Consider the following 20,476-nt stretch of genomic DNA (forward strand, 5'->3'; position numbering starts at 1 on the left):
TAGGGAAATATCTCAAATATTTTTCATTTTCATTTTTTTAAATCTTAAAATTTTTTTTTAATGTTTATTTATTTTTTGAGAGAGAGAGAGAGACAGAGACAGAGACAGAGACAGAGTGCCAGCTGGGGAGGGGCAGAGGGAGAGGGAGACACAGAATCTGAAGCAGGCTCCAGGCTTGGAGCTGTCAGCACAGAGCCCGACGCGGGGCTTGAACTCACAAACCGTGAGATCATGACCTGAACCGAAGTCAGACACTTAACCAACTGAGCCACCCGGGCACCTGTCATTTTTAAAAATCTTTAAAGGGCGCCTGGGTGGCTCAGTCGGTTAAGCGGCCGACTTTGGCTCAGGTCACGATCTCGTGGTCCGTGAGTTCGAGCCCCGCGTCGGGCTCTGTGCTGACAGCTCAGAGACTGGAGCCTGTTTCAGATTCTGTGTCTCCCTCTCTCTGACTCTCCCCAGTTCATGCTTTGTCTCTCCCTGTCTCAAAAATAAATAAACGTTAAAAAAAATTAAAAAAAAATCTTTAAATTGTGTGGTAATCAGCTCCCAGTGATCCTTGCCTCTTGATACTCATGCTCTTGCATAATCTTCTCTCCTAGTGTTTGGGCTTGACCTACTGACTTGCTTCTTTTTTTTTTTTTTTAAACACTTATTCATTTTTGGAGACACAGAGTGAGATAGGGCGTGAGAGGGGGTGGGGCAGAGAGAGTGGGGGGGGGGACACAGAATCCGAAGCAGGCTCCAGACCCTGAGCTGTCAGCACGGAGCCCGACACGGGGCTCAAACCCACGAACCACAAGATCATGATCTGAGCCAAAGTTGGATGCTTAACCCACTGAGTCACCCAAGCACCCCTTGACCTACAGACTTGCTTCTGAATAGACCATAGCACAAGTGATGAGATGCCTATTCTGAGATTAGGCTATAAATGACTGTGACTTCTCTATTGCTTGCTCCATTTTTCTCTGATGAAGCAAACTGTAAATCATGAACTGTCCTATGGACAGGCCCATGTGACAAAGAGGTGAAGGCAGCCTCTAGCCAACAGCAATGAAGGAATTGACTCCTCCAAGAATCATGTTAGTGAGCTTGGAAGTAGGCCCTTCCCTAATCTAGCTTTCAGGTGAGATTGCAGCCCCTGTTGGCATCTTGGTTACGTTTTAAGAGAGACCCTAAACAAAGGATCCAACTAAGCTATGCCTGAATTTCTGCCCAGAGGCACTGTGATAAAATACATGTATGATGTTTAAGACACTAGCAGTAATAGATAACTAATATAAATCTATATACAGAAAAGCACACATAAGTGCATGGCTTGATGAACTTTTATAAACTGAACATTCCTGTGAAACAAGTAGGTAGATGAAGAAACAGAAACTTATCAGAATCCTAGAAAACCCTACTCATATTAGCTTGTAGTAGTCATTAGCTGAACTGTCCTGTTCCCCTTCCCTGGTCAAAAATAACCTCTATCCTGACTTCTGAGAGCATACATTTGCTTTGCTTGTTTTGGTACCTTATGTGAATGGAGTCATACAATATGTAAAATATCTTTTTTTGAGCAGATTCTCAGATCCCTTGATACATTTAGAACCACTGAGATGCATGGAAAGAGAGCCAATGATTGACATGTTTGTCACTAGTTATCAATCACTGTCTTGATCTGAGAGTAGGTGATTTGATTTTAGAAGAGAAATATTGGTTACTGGACAGAAATCATTCTAGAAAAGGAGGAGCAATTCATTCAGTGACCATGGTTTTGCAGCCATGTTCAGTGAGTTAGTTCCTTTTGTGGTGGGTCTCTGCTCCCCATGCTATTTTTTGTCTATAATTTGATTTCCTGAGAAACCAAGCCCGGAAAAAAATAACCACAATTAGCCATATTTAAAACTCTCCATGAACCAACACCCCAGTGTTTGGGGTTTTATTTAGTCTTTCACAAGGTTGGTTAGTGGGAGTCAGAGCCCCTAGAATATGATTAACACCAGATGTAATAAGACTGAATATCTAAGGGCACCTGGCTGGCTCAGTTGGAAGAGCATCCAACTCTTAATCTTGGGGTTGTAAATTTGAGTCCCACATTGTGTACAGAGATTACTAAAGAAAATAAATAATGCTTTTAAAAAAAGACTGAATTTCTAGATCTAGTTGCTAATAATAATGGCAGTGTGCTTACTATGATTTAGGTTCTATGTTAAACACTTTACATATATCACTTAAAAACAAGCACACCCTTATGTAGTTATTATTTAGATATTTTGTAAATGAGGAAACAGAGATTAATCAACTAGCCTAAGATCATGCCCAGATCATATAGCTAGTCAGAGGCCAACTGGGGAGTCACATACAGTTTCATTCACTTCCACTTTGAGTTTTTAGCTACTGAACTGTAGTACCCCACAGAGCTCAAGATCAAAGTCTTCTTGTGACAGTGAAGATCCACTTGAGTAGTCAGCTATGTTCCTTATCCCTGCCATTTATCTGTCCATCCATTCAGTGATCTGTTTAATCACCATTTATCTACCTGCTATGGTCTGAATGTTTGTGTCCCTCCAAAATTCATATGTTGAAATCCTAAACCCTCATGTTGATGGTATTAACAGATGGGGGTCTTTGGAAGGTGATTAGGTCATGAGGGTGGGACCCTCATGAATGAGAGAAGTAAAAGAGGCCCAAGAGAGCTCCCTTGTCCCTTCCTACCATGCGAGTATATCAGAAGTCTGCAACCTGGAAGAGGGCTATCACCCAAACCATGGTGGCACCCTGAGCTTGTACTTCCAGTCTCCAGAACTGTAGGAAATACATTTCTGTTGTTTGTAAGCTACCCAGTCTGTGGCATTTTGTTCTAGAAGACTGAATGGATTAAGACATCATCCAACCTTTCAACCATCCATCCAACCCTCATCCATTCATCTAACCATCCATCTAATCTCAGATACCATGTGGCTATCCATTCCATAAACACCAAGGGCTTCTTCTATGCTGATTCTATGCCAGGAAGAGGCTGAATGCAGGGTTGACTAGGATACAACAGCTTAGGTTCCCAATAGACTTGAAACTCCCTGAGGGTAGAATCTCTTGTTTTTATATCTTCAGTACATAAAATATGATTTGGCTCTGTATTCCTTTCCAATCTTATTTCACCAAGCTATGTTCTTGCTCATTCCTCTTCAACAACACTGGTCTCTTTCTGTTTCTGGAATGAATTAAGCCCCCTTTGGCCTAAGGACTTCAGCAATTGCTGAAGTCATACAACAGTCAATAACTGGCTCTGTCTTATCCTTTGCATTTTAGTTAAAATGTCTTATCACCAGAGGGACTTTTTCTGACCACCTTATCTAAAGAAGACACTCTCTGCCCCCTGCTAGAAATGATTGCTTATCACTCATCCTGTTTTTTTTATGGCATTTCTCACAATCTGTAATCATCTTGTTTACTCATTGCTTATTTTCTAACTCCCTAATTAGAAAAATAAGCCCCAGGAGGCCAGGCATTAAGTTTCTTATGTTCTTTCTACATGCCTTCGGCCTGGTAAGCCCAGTAACTGGCACATAGTAGGTCTTCAATATTTATTTGTTGAATAAATGGATGAAAGATCTTCCCAGTATTAACAAGCTTGAGGAGTACTACAAAACAAACCTGAAAGATAGAGGAGGAACAGAGAGGGCCTTGACAGACAAGCAGAAGGGGTTACGCTTGATGTGAACATAGAGACCCAGTAGAGGCTCTTGGGTTGCAGGATGAAAACGGTGATTTAGAGGGAGGACTTGGTATGCGGCAGTCTGCCATAAATGCTTAATTTAAGCGATTCACTGCAGCATCTTGCGATGAATTACTGTAAGAGTTAATCAGGTCCTAGGACCTGAGCTGCATTTTTTTTCTTCTGAGAGGTTATACAGTGTGGGAACTCAGCATGGATCTAGGAGTTTTATAGAATTATATGTAATACTTAATTGACTATAGTGAATTATAGACCAAGTGGTCATGGTGAAAACCCTGTAAGGTGGGATCCATGTCTGTTTACTGCAGGCATCTGGCCTGCAGGAGATAAATTATTTGTTCAATGAATGAGTGAGTGGAATAGTCGTGCACCTTGGCAGAGGTGTGTTAGATTGGACCTGCTGTTAGGCGTGTGACCTCTGAGATCTTTAACCTGGCTAAGGGTCAGTTTTCTCATCTGGAAAAGAGGGAGAGGATTTAATTCACAGGATTTTAAATGAGAGCTTATGGGAAAAATCTCTGACACAGACTGGACAGTCAGTAATTTCATTTCCTTCTGCTACTTTGGAGATGCTAAACCTGCCCTGACTAGGATTTCCTATTGGCTTTTCCCAAGAGCCCCGTGACTTGAAATAGAACATATGGTGATATTTAGTTTTTTCCATTTTTGGTCCTTTTCAATGTAAAATTGGAATTTTGTCCCTGAAATTTACTAGCTGAGTGACCTCTTTGTGCTTCAATTTATCTCTAAAATGGGTGTAATAGTACCTACTTCATAGAAGTAGCATAAGGCTTAAATGAGATGCTATATTAAGGGTTTGTACTAGGGCCTGGTACACAGGTGCTCAATAATTGTTAGCTATGATTATTTAGAATTTCATTTTTTTACTCCCCTTAATACTGTCAACTTTTCTTTCCTCCCTCTGTTGGCAATCGCAGTGCCTACAACCTCTTCTGGAGAATAGGCTGATTCTGAGGTGCAATCTGAAATAAATGGCTTCAGTAGATTCTTCTAGACATAACAAATGAAGAGACTTAAAACAGGAAGAGCGTTAAGGTGGGAGCATTAGGACACTGAAAAGAGTTTTTGAGCCTGTGGCAGAGAGACCAGGAAAGAAAAAGGTTTAAGCAAGGAACCAGGTGCGTCCACTTTCCAGTGAATTTGGAGACAGCAAACAATGTTCACATGTAAGCCCCTAAATGCCTCAGGACTGCTCTTTGGAACATTCATCAGCTGAACACAGTGTGCATGGTGTCCCTCCTCTTTTCATTAGCATTTTCCTACTTTGAAATAAGTAGGTGCATTGTTCCTAGAAAGTGGAGAGAAGTCAAGGAAAACACTCCTGTGTGTGGGCTGGAGTGTCTGTGACGGGGTTATGGAGAATGTCTTGACATCATTCTATCTCCAACACCTAGCACGGTTCCTACCCTAGTAGGAGCTCAAAACATGTTTGAAGAATTATTTTCAAACTTTAGATGGCCTTCCAAAGAAGCTTGTCGTGCGTACACGCGGCCGCAAGCAGGTCCGCGCCTAGAAATAACATTTATTCTAAGGGCCTCCGCGCAGGGATTCTTGGGAAGCTGTTCCCCTCGCATACTCCCCTTACTCCTCCCCTCGGTCGCCTTTGAAAGAACTAGCACGCTACGTGATTCTCTCCTTTATCCCACCTCTGAAAGCCTGACTGATAATGGGCAAGAGCGTAGACCAACCATAAAACTTTAGTTCCTCTTCCAGCCAATAGAAAGAGGCGACAAGTATGTGGCTCAGCTTTTGTGACTTCCCTCGTCCCCTCACTCCTCCTCTAAGATTCAACATTTGACAACTCATCCCGCCAATGAGAAGTTCCTACTCTGCATGGAGGGGAGGGACTGACTGGGTGATAGACGCCTGCACCTGGCCAATGGAGTATCACAAGTGCGGGAGGGGTATAGGGCGCAACCAATGGCGCGGTGCCAATAACGAGCAGCAGAAAAGGGCGGGACGAAACTGTTCAAGGGAGGGAGGGGAAGGCCCAGGGAACCAAGCAGCGCTGCTGCCGCCGCTGCAGCCCGAGCTGGAGGAGGGAGAAGCCAGGAAGAAAATGGCGGCCGTGGCTGCAGAGGCGGCAGCGACTGCAGCGTCCCCCGGGGAGGGGGGCGCCGGCGAGGCCGAGCCGGAGATGGAGCCCATCCCCGGCAGCGAGGCTGGCACTGACCCCCTCCCGGTCACGGCGACTGAAGCATCTGTGCCGGACGGCGAGGCCGACGGGCAGCAGTCTTCTCCCCAGGCCGACGAGCCGCCGCTCCCGCCGCCACCGCCGCCGCCGGGGGAGCTCTCCCGCAGCCCGGAGGCGGCGGGGCCAGAGCTGGAAGCTGAGGAGAAGCTGCCCGCTCGGGTGGCGGAGCCGGCGGCAGCCGCGCCTCAGGGAGGGCCCGAGCTTCCACCTTCCCCTGCACCGCAGCCCGAGCAGCCCCCCGCTCCCGAGGAGCGCCAGGAACCGCCGCTGCCCCAGCCCGCAGCCCCGGCGCTCGTGCCGCCGGCGGGCGGGGACTCCGCGGTGTCGCAGCTGATTCCCGGCTCGGAGGTGCGGGTCACGCTGGACCACATCATCGAGGACGCGCTCGTCGTGTCGTTCCGTCTAGGGGAGAAGCTCTTCTCCGGTGTCCTCATGGATCTGTCCAAAAGGTACTGCGCCCGCCCCAGCACGCCCCCAGGCCCGCTTGGTCCCTAGGGAGGGAGCGAGCCGGGACGACCCCTGCATCCCCGGCTCCCGCCGCCTGCACGCCCTCGGGTCCCGTGCGGCGCGGGGCGCGCGCTCCGAGTGGGGCATCAGCGCGAGCCCGGGAGAGGGCGGTCCCTGCCCCAGGTGGGCGCCTGCGAGGGCAGGTGTGTCACCAGGTGGGGACGCGGGTGCCTGACGGGCTCGCGGAGCTCATCCCTCACCCCCGAGCTCCGTCCCTGACGTGGCCCTGGTGTACCCCCTCTGGGGGCTGGTGGGTTAACGCGAAATGCGGGAGTTTTGCGGAGAACCTGGTGCGGGGGTGGGGGGACGTTGCTTGTGGGACACTTTTCTTCTTAACCTTTAACGAGGTTGAAGAAAGGGGTTGTGCGTTGGGGTCCCCAGAAGGTTAACTGTCACTCCTTATAGGGGGAAGAGTATTTGTTAGAAATGAACCTCCAGACTGTTTTTCTTACTGTTAGAACTAATTCTCACTAGATAACTGTGCAATAGGGAAGCACATTTGTCTAATTGAAGTGATGGTTTTAAGAAAAGCCTAAAGAAGAGAGATTTTTTTTTTTACCCTGTAATATCAAGATGGTGTGGTATAAAACTGTTCAAATATTGACTTCTAATACTGTAGATATAGTATAAATTTATGTATTAAGGGCAAGAAGGTTGAGTTCACCCATAAGCCTTTGTCTTAGTCATTTTCATCTCTGATTTAAAATGTTTAAGGGCATTGCTTTAAATAGGTAAAGAAGGTATTCTAAGTCTAGAGTAAAGTTAATCTTTTTATTCTCTTCTTTTGCAGATATGAAGTGCAGAGACTCCCATTCACGGCTCTCCATTCTGTTTCCTGAAACAGCACACACTCTGATGGGTATCTCACCTGTTTGGAAATGGCTTATTTTAATATGTTTTATTTTAAATTTCTTGTCCTCCCATCAAGATACCAGAGTCCTTTTCCTATTTGGGAGAAAAAAAAAAAAACCATTTAAAATACTGAAAGCGCTTGTAAAAAAAAAAAAAAAAAAAAAAGAAATGTTGAAGTAGGGTGTTTGGGCAGGGGGGAAGATGGGAGCCGGAGCCTTTACAATTAATTACTTCTGTACATTGTGTAATCTCAAATTTTTTTTTTTTTTTTTTTTTGGTTTTTCTTTTTTTGAGAATTTTGGATTAGGACTTTTTGCACTTTTGTTTTCATAGTTAGAAAGCAGAATAAGACCAGTGTGCTTTCTACTGATGTGTTTAATAGTGGAGAGAGACTCAGTAGTGTGTATGCTATTGAATCAAACAGAAATGAAGGCCAGTGATTGTGTGAGAATCTGGATTTCAAATCTGCAAAAGGAAGGTGCAAAAAGGTAAGTTGTTCCTGGCAATGGAATGGATAGTGCTTTTCTCTGTTGAGGTGCTCATGGTGTTGGTATTTTATTTAAAAAAATTTTCTTTGATAGGAAATTGCAATTTGTTGTTTGAGTTCTACTTTGCTAACCATGCTTCTTATAGACAGCAATTTCTTTGCTTGAAGGAGGTATTTTTATTGCAAACCTTTTGCATTTTAATGTTTTAAAGTGAAAGGATTCTGTCATTGAAGTTTTTTTTTAAAAGGTCGTTAAGGAAACCATATCAACCTTTCAACAAATACTTATTGAACACATCTGTGACTAAGGCACCTCTTAGTGTTTTGAATGTTATGAGATACAGTCCCTGCCTTCTGGAAGCTTATATATGGGAGGTAGCCGTTGTGGAATTGGTGAGGAAATAACAGAGTTTTTAAAATTTAGCACTTGAAGGAATTATTATTGGACAAATGATTGACTAGTTGGGTATCTCTTTTTCATAATATAATTTGGAAAAATGGATCTGTCCATATATTTTGTAATCTGTGCTTTACCTTGATTGCATACTTGCATGTGCAGTTTGGGGTTAACTGATGATCCAGGAGATAGTGTTCATAGATTATACCATGACTATAGTAATCAGCTGCTTTAAAAACAGTTTGTATCCTATTTGAATTGGCTGTTTAATTAAACCTTTGGCTAAAAATAACAAGAACTTCCTATTGAGTGCTTATTATGTACCAGGCATTGTACCACTTGCTTTAGTCTTTATAACTCTGGTGGTATTTTTCATTTATATAGGAGGAAATTGAAGTTCATTTAATTTGGCCAGTCAGTGCGCCTATGGCAAAGTAAGGATTCAAGTGTAGGTTGATCTGATTCTGAAGCCTATACATTTTCTATTTTCATATTAGACAGTTGGGCTGGCAAATTTTCTTTTAAACAGTAAGTAAAGAATTGCAGATTTCTGAAATTTAGTGCCTATCTTGATTTCAGTAGTTATATGGGATAATACAGAGGGTATGAGTGTTGGAGCCAAGCAGATTCTTCAGTCAGGTAATAGCCATGAGACCCTTCTGCTCTGCACCTTCCCCATTTCCTTAGCTGTAAATTGCAGAACACAAAGCAGTCTCTGAAGTCTTGGTTCTTGTTCAAGGAGACAGTCAGGAAAGAATTACATTTGGGAGACTCCTAAGTGCCTCAATGTATGTGCATGGTTTTCTTCAATCTTTAAAAGGGCCAGTTAATGCTTTTGATTATTTTATTCTGACATATGAATGGTACAGAAATGTCTTTTAACGTTGGAAGAGTTGTTCACTGTGTAGAAAAGTGTTCAGTCCTAGTGTACAGCTTTTCATATATATGGATTGATCCGGAGTCTGCTTTTGTAAGCATTTGATGTTCTTCACCCTCCTGTCATTGTATTATTTTTTGCCTTATTTTTAGTTATTTGATTGAAGAACACATTTTTGAGGAGAATCTTTTTTGTGGAGAAAAGGAATAGGACACATGTGATTGAAAAAGAAAAAAGAAAGTGGTAGTACCACTTACTGAAAAGTAGATTGATCTGGGCAGAGTGTCAGAGTAATTGGGGTCTGACTCCTGGTGCCAGGCTTTCTAGTTAACACTATAACTTTGGGCAAATCTTTATGCTTCTTTGGGCTCCAGTCTGTAGTCTGTGAGGCTAATTCATTTTGACTTTAGGCAGTTCACAAACCCAAACATTAAACAAACTTCATGCCTCAGTTTATGTATTTTTGTAAAATAAATAGGGTGACCAGGAGGTCTGGTTTTCCTGTACCACCCCAGTTTGATTACTTCCTCCTCATATCTTCAAAGTAGCTTGCTTTGGCTACTATTTAAATGACATGGTCACCCTAAAAATGAAGATACTTGAATATCTGGTTAAAAACTGCTTTTATGTAGCTTAGGATTTATGAAACTGAATACCCTTTAAGGCATTCTTTAGTTTATTCTAGGTTCCTCCACTGTTGTTTTATACCCAGCTCTCTTAGGTAGTTTAAATTACATGCCTACTTCTGATTTCATTAGCAATATGTAATGACAATAATCTAATACTAGCAGATAAAAATAATCAACTAACCCACAAATTCAGTTTGGTTTTCTTACTCCCTTTTCTTCCTTAACCTTACCTTAAGCTTTTGAAATTTTGACATAAGTACATTTGTTTCATTTAGCATTATATAATAAGCATTCCTTCAGGTTGCTAAACTGTCTTAGTGATTATTTTAGACAGAATAATAAATCAGTGGTTGTACCATAATTTTGTTTTGTATTTTATTATGGGAAATGAACCTCCTTGTACGTATCATTCTTGCTTTGACGTTTATCAATTCTTAGTCACACTCCTTTCATCATATGCCCACCTCCACTGGATTATTTTGAAGCAAATTCTAAACCTATTTCTTTACCATAAGAATTTTGGTATAGATCTCTGAAAAGATAAGGACTTTAAAACCATAATTGTACTGTTGTTACCACAGCCCAAATAATGGCAGCAGTTCCTTTCTATTATCCTGTGGCCAGTCAGTGTAAAAATTTCATAGTGCATCTCAAAATTAACATCTCAGTATCTAAGTTTTGTTCAAATTAGAATCCAAATAAAGTTTATACTTAGTAATTGGTTGATGAGTTTCATAAGTTTTTCTTTGGTAGTTCTCTTCAATTTATTCCCTTGCAGTTTATTTGTTAAACTGTTGACTTTGGCAGAACTTTCCACATTCTGGATTTTTTTGCAGTTGCATCCCATTGGATGAATTTTCATGATTTTTAAAAGTAGTTCTTTTCCTTCAGGGGCAAACTGAAGGTGCAACAGCCAGAGTCCCCTGAGGACCTCTTTCGAAAGCCTCTCTTCCCTAGTTTGGGTCAGTAGAAATGATACAGGTATCACTTGCCTGCTTGCACACTGTAGACCTATCGCTTAAACACACTTCCAACTTTAATAACTCCAAATATAGAAAAATTTAACCAGTGAAGATTTTCTGCAGAGGGCAAAAGGCTGCAGCCCCAGTTTCTGAAAACATAGTTTCAGCCTTCTCAATCCCTACCTGAAGGAACAGTGTATACCGGGACCTATGGTTTCTAACTACACAGAGGGATCATTTAAATTGTTTATTACTGCTCTCCACATCTTAAAAAGTAGTTCTAAAGCTACTTTGAAATCCTGAAAAATCTCTCTGAATTCTATTTTATTTGATCTGATATGAATTAAGGAGTCATGAAGTAAATGTTTATGCCTAAAAACCCTGTGCATTTTAATTTTGTGGTACATGCTTATTAAAAGTTGCAGCTAGTTACATTTTAGACTTGACCTTTTACAAATATTGACTTGTGTGTGTCTATGGGGTACTGTTGCATTAAAAAGAATTGAGGTGATTTCTTTAAAAAACTTCAGATTTCACTAAGTTCTTAAAACAGTTTGTAGAAAATTTATTTGTTTTTTTTTTAAGGAAATATAAACCAAGACAATGATTTTCTTTCTTTACAGAGACCATGAAACGTATGGTGCAATAGCTCTACTTTTGGTGGGAAAAATATACAGCCATTCTGGTGAAGCAGTGAGTAGTGGTATTAGTAGCTTATATTAAGCATCCAGGTTGAGAATTTAGGTCCTGAAGTAGTATGCTTGAATGCTTGTGTTGAGTTGTACATATTTAAAACACTTAAATTTTTATTTTATTTATTTTTTTTTGGTGATTATACTGCTTATATCCCAAGGTGTTGATAAAAGGTTCCCATAGTAAGATAGCACAGAGGCAAGTGCCAACTACTTTCTGACCCAGACAGTTTTAGGACACCCACTACTAAATCAATATATATGTTGTATTGAGAGTGCGCTCTTCCATAGCATGTTGGACTGCAAGGATTTTCTTTTTAAGAGGTGATAATTGTTGGACATTAAAAACCTAGTTTGAGTGTAAAGAATCCTGTAACATCATGCTATTAAAAACAGATTTTAAAGCTAAATTTTATAAACTAGATAAACTAGATGTAGACACAAACTATGCCAGGCATGTTTTATTGGACTTGGGGTTTCTAATGAGGCTAATTTTCAGCCTTTTATATGTAAGACAGACCATACTTCGCTATATACTGTTTTAAAGCAAAGTTGTTGATGAAAATCGGCTTAATCTTCCTAAGATCTGTTTTTCTGTGGGGAGCTATTAAAGAGTTTGTGTAGTATGTGCTCATCTTCTCTGTTATGGCTGAGTTGATGTCACATTGATTAAAAAAAAAGTTCTTCATAGTTATTTGTGCCTATGAAGTACATCCTTATTTCTTGATATTGGCCCTGTTCTTCCTAAATTCCAGATTAATTCAGGCACACATTACCAGCAGAACAGAGCTTGCTCTAGTTAGTGTCTGATCTTGCAAGAGAGTAAGTGGAGGTTAAGTTACACTGGGTGGATTTAAAAGAATGTTTTTGCTAAACATGTTGGGCAGTGGTTCTCCAAACAAATGTGCTTAAGCTCCAATTTGCAGTTTTAACCAAGATGATTCTGATGCAGGTGATTCTTGTACCATATTTGGAGATAACTAATATTTAAGGAGTGGTTTTGCCAAAATAGTAGGACCATAAATTTGTTAAACCTGTTTTAAAAGTTACTGGTTAATTTTGATTGGGATGTAATTACAAAGTAAGCAGTACATGTGGAGATGGGCCACTTGGGTGGCAAATCTAGATCCTTAGTATAGAACTGGCAAATAGGTATCCTAAATCTGGTTAATCACTAGAAATTTAGTAGTCTATAACTTTTATCTTTTTTCCTTGGACCAGTTTTATATAGTCACCTTAAAATAGAATAGTGGTTTTTAGCTTTTTAAAACTCATACCTCCGAAATATTTGATTTCACTGTCTGCATATTCCCATCTTCTAGGAAGGTTGCCAATCTTTACTTTCTGTAATTAACAGTAGCCACTATGTATTTCCCACTCTTAAACTAGGTCCTAGGCCAAGCACTTTGTATACATTGTTTTCACTTGACTCTCTGGAAAATCCAATGAAGTAAATTCCGCTAATCCCCATTTCACAGATAAAGACACTAAGGCACAGAGAGATTAAGTAAATTGCCTGAAATTCTAAGTGGTAGATATTAGTAGGTAGTTTACAGATGCCCTTTTTGAACAATATGCAATTCTCTAAGATTGGAAAACAATCATGGTCTAAGTCTAATACACTTCACTGTTTTTATCATTACCATTTAGCTTAAGATTTTGATGGGGTGGGTAGAAATGATAGATTCCTTGTTCTTCTCTCAACCGGGCAATAGTTGCTTGCTTTTAAAATATGAATTGCTGGGGGGTGAGTGGTGCCAGGTGGCTCAGTCAGTTAAGCATCTGAGTTAACTGAGACTGAGTTAACTTAACTCAGTCAGTTAAGCATCTGACTCTTGATTTAGGCTCAGGTCATGATTTCAGTTCAGGTTTGTGAGTTCGAGCCCCGTGTTGGGGCTCGGTGCTGACAGCACAGGGCCTGCTTGGGATTGTCTCTCCCTCTTGCTCTGCCCTTCTCCTGCTTGTGCGTGTGTGCTCTCTCTCTCAAATAAGTAAACTTAAAAAAAAAAAAAAAATGAATTGCTTGGAGCGCCTGGGTGGTTTGGTTGAGTGTTTGACTCTTGGTTTCGCCTAGGGGTGTGATCTTAGGGTTGTGGGTTCAAGGGCTTCACATCAGGCTGCGAGCTGAGGGTGGAGTGGAGCCTTCTTGAAATTACATCTCTCCTGCGCCTCTCCCTGGCTTGCTCTGTCTCTTAAAAAAAAAAGGGGGGGCGGGATTGCTCTTCACTCCAATTTAGTGAATACTTTGGGCATTTTTGGAAATGGGGTTACTTCATATATGGTCCTGGGATGTTTTGCCAACTACTGAATAGCTTAATTGGAAAATAATTTGAAGACTAAAATATTGTAAGTTGTTGAACAGCCGGTTTTTGGTAAAATACGAATAGAAAAATAAATTGAATAAATTGTCTTAAAAAAGTCTGTTGAGAAATCATTTAGGCCTCTGTGTGGTGGACCCCATTAGACATAATACAAAAGAGATATTAAAAGTACTTAGAATTCATAATATAAAGTTTGCAAACTGATGAGTGTTCACATTAATGAAAAGGATCCTTTGATACCAGTGTTCATTTTCTTGGGAAAATGTCAACTGTGTTGCTCCACGTGATGTATAAAAGTGAAGTCAAGATTTGTCTGCTCTTGACTGGTGTTGAGCAGCCGACTTGACACATGCTTCCTGAGTTCCGAGCCCTTCACTGGGCTCCCTGCTGTCAGCACAGAGCCTGCTTCGAATCCTCTGTCCGTCTCTCTCCCCAGCTTGTGCACGCTCTCTCAAAAATAAACATTTAAAAAAAAAATCAAGAGTTTACTATTAAGGAGTTAAATAATTTGACTACCATACAGATTTTATTACTATTTTTACTTTGAAAAAGACTGAAGCATAGGGGCGCCCGGATGGCTCAGTCAGTTAAGCTTCTGACTTCAGCTCAGGTCATGATCTCGCAGTTTGTGGGTTCGAGCCCTGCATCAGGCCCTGTACTGACAGCTCAGAGCCTGGAGCCTGCTTCAGATTCTGTGTCTCCCTCTCTTTGCTGCTCCCCTGCTTGCACTATGTCTCTCTCTCTCTCTCTCAAAAATAAACAATAAAAAAAAATAATAAAAAAAAAAAAAAAAAAGACTGAAGCATAAGTCTATCCAGAGTTCTCTCCATCTTTATTTCCAAACTTAGTTATCCAGGTAGGTTTTTAGAGGATTGGTTGAAGGTACATGATTGGGAGCTTAAAATCGAAATTATTAGTGTTTAACTCCCTGACCCCTCCAAAAGCTATCCATATTTTATAAGAGGGTTGAATAGACTTTTCAAAGATTGAGTATATTTTTTTAATTTAGATGTTACTTAAAAATTTTTATGCAGCCTCTCTCCCTACCAGTTAATTTTAAAAGATATTTCCTGGGATTCTAGTTCATAATTGGTGCATGTTTTGTTTTTCTGTTGCTAAAGTCATCCTCCCTCCCTCCTTGCCCATTTGGGTACCCATAGTCCCTGCAGATTGCTCTTTTAATACTTGTAGTTTTTAATTAAAAACATGATCCATATTCACTTATATTTAATAAAATGAATACATTTTAACTTTAATAGTTACCATATATTGTGCCTACTTATTATGTTCTAGGCCCTAAGGTGAGCGATTATGCATATTCTCAATCTAGATGACAGTTCTTTGAAGTTACTTAACTGCAGTTCCAGTATCGAAAAAGCTCTTAAAACTGAACTTTTTTGTTACTTTTTTGGTGACTGTTTCATCTATTTATCTATCAAACCTTTACATCTACTTATCCCATTTAGTGTGAATTTTCTTTCATTTCATTGCTGAAGTATTAATATGCTTGATGATAGGCTGCTTGTTATCTCAAAAACCAGAAAAATTCTGAACTGGGAAGCCTGTCTATCTCCACAGGGTTCTGAAAAGAGCGTATGGAGCTGTCAGCTCCTCCACTCCCTTAGTGGGGAGTGGAGGTGGAAGAAAGAGGATAAGTAACTTGATGAAATGGAGGTGGTGGTCGTAGCAGCAGCAGTGAGGAACCTGACTTTGGTTAACTGCATGGATTCATGTACTGGCTCTACTACGTACCGGCCGTGTGATCGTGGGAAGATCACTTAACCCTGTCTAAAATGGGGACAGGTCTAACACTTCACTAAAAGCGTTGTGGTGATGAAATCAATTAGTGAAAATAAGTATATATTAGAATAGTTGTTAGCATATAGTAAGTGCTATATGTGTTAACTAAGTGGCAGATGTAAGCAATATGGGTTTGCTTGACTAGACACTCACCCTAAATCCTGTTATGTTGCAGTGTAATCTTTACCTTTAAAACACCTTAAAAGGACCGTAGAAGCTTCAGGTGATATCTGTGACGTATAACTTGGCCTTTTTAATAAAGAAGAGTGACATTTACATTTTACTAGGGAATGAGTAAGTAGGAGATGCTTGCAAAATATATGGTGTCGTGTATTTTTTTTTTTTTTTTTTTTTTTTACGCACTGCCGCTTGGGGCAAATGGCTTTTGAGGAAATTTTGGGCTTTGTCATGAAGAAAAAGTTACAGTCTCAGAGAAATTTAGTCCTTATAGTGTTTCTACTTACTCTATATGCTTTTAAAACATTGAATAGGGCTTAGCTTTGAGAATGACATATTTCAGTGAGGGAAAAGAATATAATTTTGTGCTTTTCTTTACACTTATTAAATGATAGAACCAGACTAGCATGGCTGAGCCTGTTTTTATTTTTTAAAATTTGTTTGAGAGAGGGAAAGCACAAGCAGGGGAAGAGCAGAGGTGGGGTGGGGGGGGCGGAGAGCTGGACCTTGGTCCTGTGACTGTGAGATCATGACCCTAGCTGAAACCAACAGTCAGTTACTTAACTGACTGAGCCACCCAGGTAGTCTCTGAGCTAAAGTTTTATCAAAATGATGGAGACCCTTCTGATCCCATCACTGTACAATCAGAAGCCTTCATTGGTCTTGTCCTTTTTGGGGGGGGGGGGGGGGGGCAATTAAAAAAAATGTTTAGTTTTGAGAGTGTGAGTGGGGGAGTGGCAGAGAGCAAGAGAGAGGGGCAGAGTGAGAGAGAGAGAGAGAGAGAGAGAGAGAGAGAGAGAGAGAGGAGATCCAAAACAGGCTCTATGCTGACAGCAGAAAGCCCAACTCAGGGCTGGAACTCAGGAACCTCAAGATCATGACCTGAGCCAAAGTCAGATGCTTAGTGGACTCAGCCATCCAGGTGCCCCTTTCTTGGTTTTGTTTTAAGTGACTAGTTTTCTCCCTTCACCATCCTGTCACCGAACTTTCATAGCAGTGCCCTCCCTCATGCACAGTGTCTCTGGCATGCATTCTCTTTCCGCCAGATGGATTATCTTTGTTATTGCCTGTGTAAGCTGAATTCTTACCTCTCTCCTATGGAATAGGGAATCAGGTTGCTCTGTGGTGACTCCTAGTGCATCTTGCCATCTGCTGATTTTTTTGTGACACCTGTTCACTGTTTCTTTCTTCTTTCTTTCTTTTCTTTTCTTTCTTTCTTTCTTTCTTTCTTTCTTTCTTTCTTTCTCTTCCTTTCTTTCATTTTTGAGAGATAGAACAAGTGGGGGAGAGGCAGAGAGAGAAAGAGGGAGACATAGAATCTGATGCAGGCTCCAGGCTCTGAGTTGTCAGCACAGAGCCTGGCCTGGGGCTCAAACCCACCAGCTGTGAGATCATGACCTGAGCCGAAGATGGACACTTAACCGACTGAGCCACCCAGTCGTCCCAGTGTTTCACTTTTTTAAACCAGCTTAAATTGGTTACCAGCATTCACAAATGGGTAACCACTTTTTACCACTCCCTGTTTCACTCTTCAGTAAATCTGTCTAGGTCCTTCTCGGTGTAGGCCATTTCCTACAAAGCTCATTGCCTGGTCACTAATCCACTGTGATTTCTTCCCTCTCAAGTCTGTAGTTTCTTTTGGCAACAAGTATTACATTCTGGTCTTGCCTACTGAAGTTGGGTTCTAGGACTGAGGCTTGGTTTTATACTGTGAATAATTAGCATAGTTGTATCTGAATATAGATTTTGTGCTTAGTGGTACTTGAAGTGCATTTGTTGGCATTTCTGCTTAAGTAGGACAAGTTTTTTTTTTTTTTAAGTAGGCTCCGAATCACTGTGAGGCTTGAACTTATGACCCTGAGAACGAGAGTTGAGTGCTCTACTGACTGAGCCAGCCGGGTGCCTCCAATTTTTCTTTTTTATGTACCTTCTTTGCTTAAATGTTTTGGTGGAGTTGAGGTGAACTAAATTTAAGATTATACCTTTTAAAAACTAATTAAAAAATTTTTTTTAATGTTTATTTATTTTTGAGAGACAGAGCGCAAGTGGGGAAGGGGCAGAGAGAGAGAGACACAGAAGCCGAAGCAGGCTCCAGGCTCTGAGCTGTCTGCACACAGCCCGATGCGGGGCTCGAACTCACAAACTGCGAGATCATGACCTAAGCCGGAGTCGGGCGCTTAACCGACTGAGCCACCCAGGTGCCCCAATTAATTTTTAAAACCTTTTTATCTTAAAATAATTTCAAACACAGCAGAGAACTCTTATAAGCCCTTTATCTAGATTCACTAATTTTTTAGCATTTTGCCATGTTTGCTTTATTATTCTTTCAATGTATTTTTTTCTTGAACTATTTTGAGAGTAGGTTGCATACATCATTGTCCTTTACCTCTTAATACTTGTGCATTCATTTCTTAAATCAATATAGTTTTCAAATCCAGGAAACATTCACAGAGGACTTTAATTTGCAGCCCATATTTAATTTTGTCAATTTTCCCAATGTCCTTTAAAGCTTTTTTCCTCCTCCAGTAAATGACCATGTATTGTATTTAGTTGCCATATAATATAGGCTACATGTAATAGGGACTGTTCCTCAATATTGGTTTGTCTGATAGTTGCTTACGTGAGGTTCAAGCTATACAGGCAGGGCGGTGTTCTCAGGGCGCCACGTCTGCAGGCACATAATCCTTATTTGCCCTCATTGGTGCTGTTCACTTGGATTGTCCTCAGGTCAAGGTATTGTTCTGTTATTCCTCAGTGTAGTGACTCTTTCCCTTGCACTAATCATTCCATTACTACCATGAAAATATACTGCTCATCAAACTTTTCCCTTCTGTATTAGGTAGATATATAATTAAAAATTCTTTTTAAATTTTAAAAGGCGCATATTGTGTTCCATCCTAACCAGTTTTAAGTGTGTAGTTCCGTAACTAGTGTTAAGTAGGTTCACATCGTTGTGAAACAGATCTCCAGAACTTTTCAGTCTTCTAAAACTACAACTCTAGACCCATGAAATAACTCCCATTTCCCCTTCCCCCAGCCCCTGACAACCACCATTCTACTTTGTTTCTCTGAATTTGATTGACTTAGATGTCTTATAGTGGAATCATATGGTATCTGTTTTGACTTACTGCACTTAGCATAATGTCAAGGTTTATCTTTATCTATGTTGTAACATGTGACAATTTACATTTTAAGGCTGAATAATATTCCATTGTATGTACATACCGCATTTATTTACCCATCTGTCTTTTGATGGGCACTTGGATTGTTTCCACTTCTTAGCTATTGTGAATAATGCTGCTATGAACACGGGTGTGCAATTATCTCTTTGAGACCCTGTTTTCAGTTATTTTGGATATATACCCAGAACTGTGTGTACAGGCGTGAAGTTTTAATTTTGGGGGGCTTAGAGGCACATTTTTATTTTGTAAAATTTTCTGTTGTGTACAGCTTATTAATTTCATTTGTCCTAAGATTAAATTTTGACATGATAACCAATCTCCAGAGATGTAATGTGAACCAAAATCGTGCTTTATGGTTTCCTCCTTTATGAGTTAGCCTGTTGCTAATTTAAGGAAGAAGTAATTTTTGAAAACATCTACTTGAGTTGAAATAAATCAGGATTATTATTTTTCAAGTGGTTAACTGCATATAATTTTTCCCTACTGTAGATTCTTTAAGAGAACATAATTCTGGGAAGGAAAAGTTTCTTTTTGTTTTCTGTTTATTGGAGGGAGGTCTGGTTCAGCCAGAACACTGGGGTCTGTCTCAGCTAACCTCCTGAATTATTTTCTGAGTGTTGAATTCCTCGGGACCCCTGTTTGCTTGCCTAAAATAGTAATACCTTAGTTTTTTGTTTCTTTATTTTTACTGTACAATATTTTTAAAAGAATTTCCTCCTACAGTTGGAGCTTGGCAACCAGAATTTGAAGGAAGAAAATGAGAATCAGTTGTGCACTGTTAAGCTGTTGTAAACAGGAAGGAAAAGAGTATAATCCTAGGTCAGAGATGAGGTGATTGAGGTTGCTGTGAAGTTAATGCAGATAAACAAAATACCGGCATTTAAAAAACACTTTCAGAATAAGAGGTAAGAGTTGTTGGTAAACATTTTTTGCTTTGTTTGAAGTGTTCCTGTGGAAAGGGAATTTGAATGATAATTTTTACTCTAAGGAGTGATGCCTAATTTAGGTATAGGATTGATTGGTAATGCTAGAAATCTTAAGCAAGCAAATATCATAATTTTATTAGTGGGTGATTAAGAGCTTCATTAAGTCAAAGCTAGAATCCTCCATGGAATTCAGACCTCTAAAGTAGAACCCAAATATTAGAAAACATTCTTATCATTCCTCTAATAGTCACATTTTGAATTTTGCTGTATTAAATACTTTATAAAATTACATTGGTTTCACCTTTACATTAGCTGAGGATACTTTTCCTTTCTTTCTTGCCTTGACACAAAATAACAAGCACCAGTATTCTCCCTCCTCAAGATTTTGGCATTCATTACTCCAAAATTATTAAGAAGATAACTAGTTTTAAAACTTAATTTTATAGATTCACAGGAATTTGCCAGGATAGTTCAGAGAGGTCTCTGGTGTACTTCACCTGGTTTTCCTCGGAAGCTATTTTTATTTTTTAAAAAAGTTTTTAAAAGATTAAAAACCAAATTTTTTTAAAGTTTATTTTGAGAGAGGCAGCTTAGGTGGGGAAGGGGCAGAGGGAGAGAGAGAATCCCAAGCAGACTCTGATAGTGCAGAGCCCGATGTGGGGCTCAAACTCACAAACCACGAGGTCATGACCTGAGCTAAAGTTAGGTGCTGAACTAACTGACTGAGC

General features: G+C 40.4%; 1 protein-coding gene across 12 annotated transcripts in view; it reads left to right on the forward strand.

Annotated features, from left to right (window-relative positions):
• The first annotated feature begins 724 nt into the window (after positions 1-724).
• Positions 725-20,476, forward strand: part of PWWP2A (PWWP domain containing 2A) — a 40,639-nt gene continuing 20,887 nt past the window's right edge. For 11 of the 12 annotated variants that reach the window (XM_049647848.1, XM_049647850.1, XM_049647851.1 and 8 more), the window contains exon 1: positions 725-6,388. In XM_049647848.1, coding sequence (XP_049503805.1) covers positions 5,559-6,388 — 830 coding nt within the window. In that variant the 5' untranslated portion in view covers positions 725-5,558. Of the gene's footprint in view, positions 6,389-16,126; positions 19,728-20,476 lie in introns of those variants that run through there. The other variant, XM_049647859.1, reaches the window with a different exon arrangement.

Source organism: Panthera uncia, assembly GCF_023721935.1.
Source record: "Panthera uncia isolate 11264 chromosome A1 unlocalized genomic scaffold, Puncia_PCG_1.0 HiC_scaffold_17, whole genome shotgun sequence".
Lineage (NCBI taxonomy): Eukaryota > Metazoa > Chordata > Mammalia > Carnivora > Felidae > Panthera > Panthera uncia.